The 8,233-nt window shown below is 42.8% G+C and overlaps 1 protein-coding gene and 4 non-coding genes across 6 annotated transcripts; all 5 read left to right on the top strand.

The window, feature by feature from the left end:
- Positions 1–387: 387 nt before the first annotated feature.
- trnah-gug (transfer RNA histidin (anticodon GUG)) lies at positions 388–459 on the top strand. The gene has a single exon. It is a non-coding gene; the product is annotated as a tRNA-His (tRNA).
- Positions 460–676: 217 nt separating this feature from the next.
- trnar-acg (transfer RNA arginine (anticodon ACG)) lies at positions 677–749 on the top strand. Its single transcript has one exon. It is a non-coding gene; the product is annotated as a tRNA-Arg (tRNA).
- A 422-nt stretch (positions 750–1,171) lies between these two features.
- On the top strand, positions 1,172–1,243 carry trnah-gug (transfer RNA histidin (anticodon GUG)). Its single transcript has one exon. It is a non-coding gene; the product is annotated as a tRNA-His (tRNA).
- A 213-nt stretch (positions 1,244–1,456) lies between these two features.
- Positions 1,457–1,529, top strand: trnar-acg (transfer RNA arginine (anticodon ACG)). The gene has a single exon. It is a non-coding gene; the product is annotated as a tRNA-Arg (tRNA).
- Positions 1,530–3,141: 1,612 nt separating this feature from the next.
- On the top strand, positions 3,142–4,447 carry LOC104938692 (probable peroxisomal membrane protein PEX13). 2 transcript variants are annotated; one of them, XM_027272799.1, is made up of 6 exons: positions 3,142–3,192; positions 3,273–3,347; positions 3,417–3,475; positions 3,564–3,875; positions 3,933–4,308; positions 4,383–4,447. In XM_027272799.1, the coding sequence occupies exons 2-5, from the start codon at positions 3,343–3,345 to the stop codon at positions 4,295–4,297; spliced, it is 741 nt and encodes a 246-aa protein (XP_027128600.1). In that variant the 5' UTR covers positions 3,142–3,192; positions 3,273–3,342; the 3' UTR covers positions 4,298–4,308; positions 4,383–4,447. The 2 variants fall into 2 exon arrangements, with proteins under 2 accessions (XP_027128600.1, XP_019112728.2); XM_019257183.2 differs by having other exon boundaries at positions 3,564–4,308.
- The last annotated feature ends 3,786 nt before the right edge of the window (positions 4,448–8,233 follow it).

Genomic DNA, 8,233 nt, shown 5'->3' with positions numbered 1-8,233 from the left:
TACCAGTCTAATGCAGGAATGCATTTACAGGTGAAAGGCCTTTCGCTGTGTGCTGCAAACTATCTAAACCCCCCAAGTTGAGCAGAGAAAACAGTACTAGTGCTGATGTTCAAAGCTTAAGGACCAACTGAGTACGCAAAGTGGCCGTGATGGTTTTGGCTCTTATCTGCCAATAATCCTTCTTTGAAAAAACAGATTTCTCCCTGAAGAACATACACAGCAGTGCTCGGTGAAACCTTCTCTGGAACTGGGCCGCGTTTTTCTAAGACGTTGTCTAGGGAAACCATACTGAGCAAACCGTAGCACCTTTGACATTCAAAGCTCAAACTATGCCATCACAACAATGAGGCACTGAGTGCAGCAAGGAGACCCTGGCCTTTCCATGTGGCCGTGATCGTATAGTGGTTAGTACTCTGCGTTGTGGCCGCAGCAACCCCGGTTCGAATCCGGGTCACGGCACAAGTGGTAACCTGTACTTCTTTCGCATCATTTCCTTAAGGCACTCCATCCTGTGCTTTACGTATTTTGAAACTTGACGGCCTAAGTCAACTTTTCTGTGTGAGGCCCCATTTTTTGCGACTCTACCAGTCATTTGGCCGCCGTTCTCCACACTCGTCTACAAAGTACAACACAGCGGCTGTTTGCGTTCCATGTTCCCAAAGGAGCCCTGTGTGGCGGGCTAGTGGCGCAATGGATAACGCGTCTGACTACGGATCAGAAGATTCTAGGTTCGACTCCTGGCTAGCTCGGTTCATACTTTAGCTCGAAAAGCCCTCGAGTGACCGCACACTTACAACTGTGAAAAGCCCAATTACAGGTGAAGGACCTTTCGCCGTGTGCTGCTAACTATCTAAACCCCCCAAGTTGAGCAGAGAAAACAGTACTAGTGCTGATGTTCAAAGCTTAAGGACCAACTGAGTACGCAAGTGGCCGTGATGGTTTTGGCTCTTATCTGCCAATCATCCTTCTTTGAAAAAACAGATTTCTCCCTGAAGAACATACACAGCAGTGCTCGGTGAAACCTTCTCTGGAACTGGGCCGCGTTTTTCTAAGAATTGTCTAGGGAACCATACTGAGCAAACCGTAGCACCTTTGACATTCAAAGCTCAAACTATGCCATCACAACAATGAGGCACTGAGTGCAGCAAGGAGACCCTGCCCTTTCCATGTGGCCGTGATCGTATAGTGGTTAGTACTCTGCGTTGTGGCCGCAGCAACCCCGGTTCGAATCCGGGTCACGGCACAAGTGGTGACCTGTACTTCTTTCGCATCATTTCCTTAGGCCTCCACTGTGCTTTACGTATTTTGAAACTTGACGGCCTAAGTCAACTTTTCTGTGTGAGGCCCCATTTTTTGCGACTCTACCAGTCATTTGGCCGCCGTTCTCCACACTCGTCTACAAAGTACAACACAGCGGCTGTTTGCGTTCCATGTTCCCAAAGGAGCCCTGTGTGGCGGGCTAGTGGCGCAATGGATAACGCGTCTGACTACGGATCAGAAGATTCTAGGTTCGACTCCTGGCTAGCTCGGTTCATACTTTAGCTCGAAAAGCCCTCGAGTGACCGCACGCTTACAACTGTGAAAAGCCCAATTACAGGTAAAGAATGTAATTATAGATAATAAATTATGCTTATATGATTTAAAAAGAAACAGCAACCTTTGGGACTTTAGGTGTTTTGTATAATTCAATAACTCAAAATGAATTTCATACAAATGGTAAAAGTTCCCTCAAACACATTGGGAACACCAAGTGAACTAGCTTGTCTCGCTGTTTAGATGTGATGGTGATAGCCAGCATGAACTTTAAGCTTACCACTGTAAAAATAATTCTCATGCATTCTAACAAACCTTAATACATGGCGTTTGGTATGTCACCATTGGACAATCAATATGTTTGTGCATGCAAATACATACCTAAAACAGGATAACTGAGACAAGGAGTTGCTGTTGTTGCATAAGATTACTCTCATTCAAAGGAGACAACGAGGAGGCAACTCCCGCCTCGACAGAAAGCCACAGTAGACAGCATGTAAAGTCTTACACTCCCCTCTACTGGCAGTAAACGAAGTACTGCAGGGTAAAGTAGACCTTTTTCACAGCAGCCATTTTGACATGGAATAATAGCAGTGTCAACACATGTTTTTACAGTCTTAGTAATTGAGGCTCCATTTATTGCAGCAGAGCCTTTCCAGTGAGCCAACATGCAATGGAACTGAACCTTAATTAATTTCGTGGTCTATTATTTTTCTATTTTTTCATTTTTTTTATGTTGATAAAATGCAACTAAAACAAAGATTCACACTTGTTTTTATTACACAAAAAGGCACAATATAGAACACAGTGTATACTATATAACTGGTAACACCTGTGTTTACCTACTGTTTCATATCAACATGTCTGCTGTGGGAAAAGGTTTATTTCTGCCCCTTTTTGTACTTCTGACTTTTTAAGTCCTGTTTGTATCCTTACACAGCTACTGTTATTTATCTATGAATGGATGTGGGTATGTGAAGTGTTTGGAGTATTTCCCCCCCTGTGACATATTTACTTTTTAAAAAAAAAGTAAATTTCATTCTATGTTACAATGACTGTAAAGGCCTGTCATTGTAACATAGAATGAAATGCACATAGGTACACTGCCCCACTACATTTCTGAAAGGAAATGTTTTACTTTTTAGTCAACTTTGTTTGTATTACAGCTTTAGTTACTAGTTACTCTGCAGATTCAGATTATTCATAAAGTAAAATGAAGGATACAAAAATTTTAGTGGGTATTTCTGTGGGACTGAGTCAAAATAAACTATGCCTTCAAAGTAATAAAAAAACATGTCACTTATGTGTTTTTAATAGTTGCTGGTTTAGTCTTATCATGAGATTTGTTGATGATAAGAAAAATAGTATTGGCAGCCTTAGATATAAAAAGCCTCAGATATAAAAAGTGTGTAAACGGACATCTTTTCAGATAAAATGTGCCTTGAGCATCAACACATCAATTAATGAATGTTCATTTTCATCCACTAGCAGAGAACTTTAGTGCCTTGTTTGCTCTTTAACACATTTAATTAACCAATCTACAGGTGTGTTTTACCACCAGCTGTTACCACTGAGCAATCAATTCCCAGTGCACTGAGAATCATTTAAAAGCAGCTCCAGTAGAAGTGTAAAGTCACCACCTGTTGGGAAGAGCTGCAGGTTTGTAGTTGGATTTAAAGGTTTTAGTGCATGTTTATTTGTGTTATGTTGTTTCTAACCTTTATCCTTTGATTGTGCAGTCATTTGGGGAGAAGTTACAAATCTTCAACCTTATCCTTATATCAAAGTTATCCACTTACCTAGACTACAATGAGGTAAGTAAACTACTCTATATTCTGAAAGGGTTACTGAACAACTTATGTCTTAAATCATGTTTATTTCAGGGTGTTATGGATTTCATGTCTGCTGATTGGGACTATCACCTGTGTCCCTGTGTGGAAAGGTAAGACAATACTGAACAATGAACTAAGTTCTGTAGACTACTGTAAGTTAAGTGAATGCAGGTTCTTAAACAATCTCTTCCCCCTCAGACTATAGCTCAAACAATGCTGGCACATCCTTCATGCAGCCACCACTTTCTTCTGGGCATATGTTCAGTGGGGAAGGGATGAGTTCTAGTCCAGGCAGCAGCTCCTCTCTACCAAGTCTATCAAGCCCAAGCTTTGGCAAACCAGCTCAACTTCCTGCTCCTTCTCACTCTAGTGGTTATGGTGACAGTGCTTCAGTTGGAAACTATGGTGGTGGCCATGGTAGCTCAGCTAGTGGTTATGGTGGCAGTGCTGTAGGTGGAAGCTATGGTGGGTATGGTAGCTCGGCTAGTGGTTATGGTGACAGTGCTGTAGGTGGAAGCTATGGTGGGTATGGTAGCTCGGCTAGTGGTTATGGTGACAGTGCTGTAGGTGGAAGCTATGGTGGCAGTGCTGTAGGTGGAAGCTATGGTGGGTATGGTAGCTCAGATAGTGGTTATGAAGGGGGTAGCTATGGGTATGTGGCCCCTCATGATGAGAGCTCAAACTTTGGACCTGCTATCGGCGGCGGTGCAGGCTATGAAAATCCTGAGCCAGTCTTCAGTGACGTGTCTGATCTGGAGCCAGTGTACTCCTACAGCTCTCGTTCAAGCTACCAACGAGGACAAGCAACATTTGCTCAAAGCCGCTACACCCCAGGAGAACCTGTTCCCCCATTCCCGGTATCCAGACGCAGCAGCAAAGCAACTTTCCAACCAAATGCTCCTGCTAAAGCTCCAACCAAGGGTGGCTTCTAAAAATCTTTCTGGTAAGCCACAATTCACACTACTCAATAGCTGTTCCCCCTTGTGCAACTTTTCATGAATGTGTTTACTCTTACAGGTCTCTGTGCCAGATGGTTCTCCTGTTAATGACCAGATGTCAATAAATTCTTAAGTCATCAGTTACTTTGCTGTTGTGGTTTTGTTTTTGGACCCTGAAATTGCAAAAAGCTTTGTCTTAAAACTCTGCATTTAACTGCTACATGGCCTTCAGTGCTGTACAATGACAATTTGGCATTGTCAACACTACTTGCAGAAACGACACTAATGTGGAGGATGAGTTAAAGACTTGAGGTGTGTGTAACCATTAATTTGCAACAATAATTAAGGCTATTGTCTCAACGAAACCACTTGTTAGTGGGGCAGTTCCCAAGGTGTTAGTCACAAACTTAATCAGACAAGTAATGTCCAGCAGGTGGCACTCCACGTCAACCAGTGACCCTGATGTAAACTCTACTACAGGAGGTGCACATGGGACACAACCGTCAGTTCATTGATCATGATAGACAGACTTGTACAATATACCCTGACACTTGACTTAAACTACCACTGGTGTCTTGGAGCAATAAGGCACTATACATTACCACAAATAGTCAGGGTTATAATGACTGCAAAGAGGGGGAAATTAAAATGTAAATGGCGAATAAATATAGAAGCAAATACAGTCGGCTATTACAAATTATAGCAGCTGTTTATGGGCTTTAATAGTCGCCCTTTCATGTTTCAGCCAGTGAAATCTTGGTTTTTAATCTTAAATGCATGCAAAGATTTTAAACTGACTTTTGAACTTTTAAAATTCAGTCATACTAGTTCATTGAACATTAGTAACATAGCACCAGCATAGAGACATGATATAAGGATCAAAAGGGAAAAGCAAAAATGAAACTTAGCTGACACTTTAATTTTACATATAAAGTTCTAGTTATTACTAACAGATTATTGGATGAAAATATCTGCATGAATATTCATAGACTTTTTTATTATAATAATCTATATTTTATTAGGGAATTTGACATCCATAAATGTAAATATATCATTAAACTGACTCGAAACAAACTCCTCCTGTTTACGTCACTTGCGTCAACGCAGCGTCAGCTCACTCAAGGACGAATGCGTGCTGACGTACGTTCGCGCGCCCATTTTGACGTGATGTTTACAGCAGCATGTTCAGTCAGTGGGAATAAAATAAAAACAACCTGCAGCAGTCCAGTGTGTTGTTTGTTGTTTGTGATGGGAGATGACTTCAGCCATCCTCTCTGCGATCAACACCCTCACCAAACCTCTGGGCGGTAAGTTCACCAACAACTAAATAAACCATGACAGTGAGTACGAGCTGCTCTGTGCACCATGCTGTAATATCTCATGACACGTTTCATGCAGAGCAGGTCTATGCTCTTTATAATATTTTTAACAGAGACCCAACAGTTCCTCCATGAGGAAAAACGTCCTTTAAGAAAACTCGAGCAGACCCGAGCTCATCAAGCTCGTCTATCCACCGATAGACAGATAAATAGAGAAGGATAGATGCACAGCCGCAACTATTAACTTAATAATAACTGTGATGGAGATATGTAGCAATAATGACAGTGTGGCGTCGTGCAGGATCACAATCCATGAGACCTGCTTGGACAGACAGAGCACAGAAACTCCAGGGAAGAGTTTGTTAGTATCACTGCATTAATGAGACATGATGTTTACAGAGAGAGAGATTTAAGGAAAGGGAGATGTGGACTGCATCTTCAACTAATATGTGCCTGACTAGGCATAACCCTGAAACAGACAAACAGAAAGAGGTGAGGGAGTGGTAGTCCCCCGGCAGTCTAATCCTATGGCAGCATTAACTTCTGTTCTGACAGGAACCAAGATCAGAGATCACATCTCTCCCATTTGGCTCTTGCATTGGCCACCTGTTTAAATCTAGAACAGAATTTAAAATTCTTCTCCTTACTTACAAAGCTCTTCATGGTCAGGCACCATCATATCTAAAAGAGCTCATATACTTACTACCCCTCTAGAAACATCGCGCTCTCAGGACGCTGGGTTCCTTGTGGTACTCGAGAGTAGATTGGGAGCCAGAGCTTTCAGCTATCGGCTCCTCTTCTGTGGAACAAACTACCATTCTGGGTTCAGGAGGCAGACACGGTCAACACTTTTAAATAGACTTAAGATTTCCTTTTTGAGAGCTTATAGTTAGGGCTGGCTCAGGTCATCCCTTAGTCATGCTGCCCTAGGATTAGACTGCCGGGGGACTCTACTACTGTACATTTTATTGCTCTTAATCTGCTACTGTGGTCATTTTATCATTTCATTGTCACTTGTACAATATGTTTGTGTTGATTTGTCCTGTACACGTGACTCCATTGCACGTTTGTCCGTCCTGGGAGAGGGATCCCTCCTCTGTGGCTCTTCCTGAGGTTTCTTCCACCTTTTTTCCCTGTTAAAGGTTTTTTGTGGGCAAGTTTTTCCTCACTCGAACGAGGGTCTAAGGACAGAAGGTGTCACTCCCTGCACAGATTGTAAAGCCCTCGAGGCAAATGTACTTTGTGACTTTGGGCTATACAAATAAAATTGATTTGATTTGATAACTAAGGGATGACCTGAGCCAGCCCTAACTATAAGCTCTATCAAAAAGGAAAGTCTTAAGTCTACTCTTAAAGTGATGACCGTTGAAGATATAGGAGGCACAGTGCACAGCCTCATTAAACTGACTTAAACTGGGATATGGTAGCAATAATTACAGTAGTAGGTTAATATGTGTAGTGGATGTCGTGCAGGATCACAGCAGCAGCCACGATCCTCGAGAACCTGCTGGACGACAGACACACAAACTTTTGTAGTAACCTGCATTAATGGACATGTATGTTTACAGATGGTGACAGTGGAGAGAGAGAGAACTTTACCATGCTATATGTTATAAAAATTAGTTTATACTGGGGTTCAGGTGTTTTTAATTCATATAGTGTGTATTCTGTCTTTTGCATGTCTCGTGCACTTCCCTTAGTTGGCCTCTGATTTACTGAGGCTGGCAGGGAGAGTAATTATAAATCAGAGAGACAGGCTAGGGAAGTACCATTTGGATTGAATCATAATGCTCATTACTGAGCAGAAAACCAAAAAAGAATTTATGATATTATCGTATCAGGCGGGAGGTGTCCGAGCGAGCCTGTTTTAAAAAACATATAAGAACCGACTGTTGAGCTCCTCGAGGAGCCTTTTCTCTGTAACCCCTTTTTGGTGTCGCACTGTTAAACGCTCCTTCTTGTACAAGAATAATAAATTCAACTTTGATACTTTGAATCCAGTCTTCTTTATTCAGGGTTTTTTCCTTGAAAAAAATCCTGTAACACTATCTAGCTAAATCAAGTCAACATTCCCGTGCAGATTTATTCATTCACGACCCATAATCAATGCTCTGTTTGTTATTGTTTGTAGAGTCTTCTGTGCATGATGTTCAGTCCTCGCATCAGCTGGCCCTCTCGGCAGCGCTGCAGCCAACAGAGCCGCTCTCCTGGAGCAGCTTCAGGTGAGGCCAGCTTTGAGGAGGTGAGGAGGCTGAGGGAGGAGGTGAAGGGACTGCAGATTGGTTCTCCTGCAGTCAGAAGATGTGCATGGAGTTTGTTCCAGGAGTGTCTCCTACTGCTCCTCACCTTAGCGCGTCACCTTACCGTTGAACTTGAACTTTTCAAGCAGACCCCTGCTCCCTCTGCAGCCAAACAACGCACCCCTGAGATGGCTCCACCTTTACCGCCCGATGTCCTCAGTGTCACCACAGCAGAGATGTGTGAAATGCTCTTCAGTTTGTGGTTTCTCTGGGGCTCTGTCCCACTCCTTGGCCCCCTGGAGGTGGGTGTGCCACTTGTCGCAGCTCGGCGTTTGGAGCCATGGTGGAAAACCTTGTTTGGCTTTGGTGGT

Source organism: Larimichthys crocea, chromosome XXI, assembly GCF_000972845.2.
Source record: "Larimichthys crocea isolate SSNF chromosome XXI, L_crocea_2.0, whole genome shotgun sequence".
NCBI lineage: Eukaryota > Metazoa > Chordata > Actinopteri > Sciaenidae > Larimichthys > Larimichthys crocea.
This window is presented reverse-complemented; position numbering and strand designations above follow the sequence as displayed.

Excerpts from the sequence above, each read along its gene's own strand:
- LOC104938692 (XM_019257183.2), top strand. Across the intron at positions 3,476-3,563 it reads CTGTGTCCCTGTGTGGAAAG|ACTATAGCTCAAACAATGCT; the intron begins GTAAGACAATAC and ends CTTCCCCCTCAG.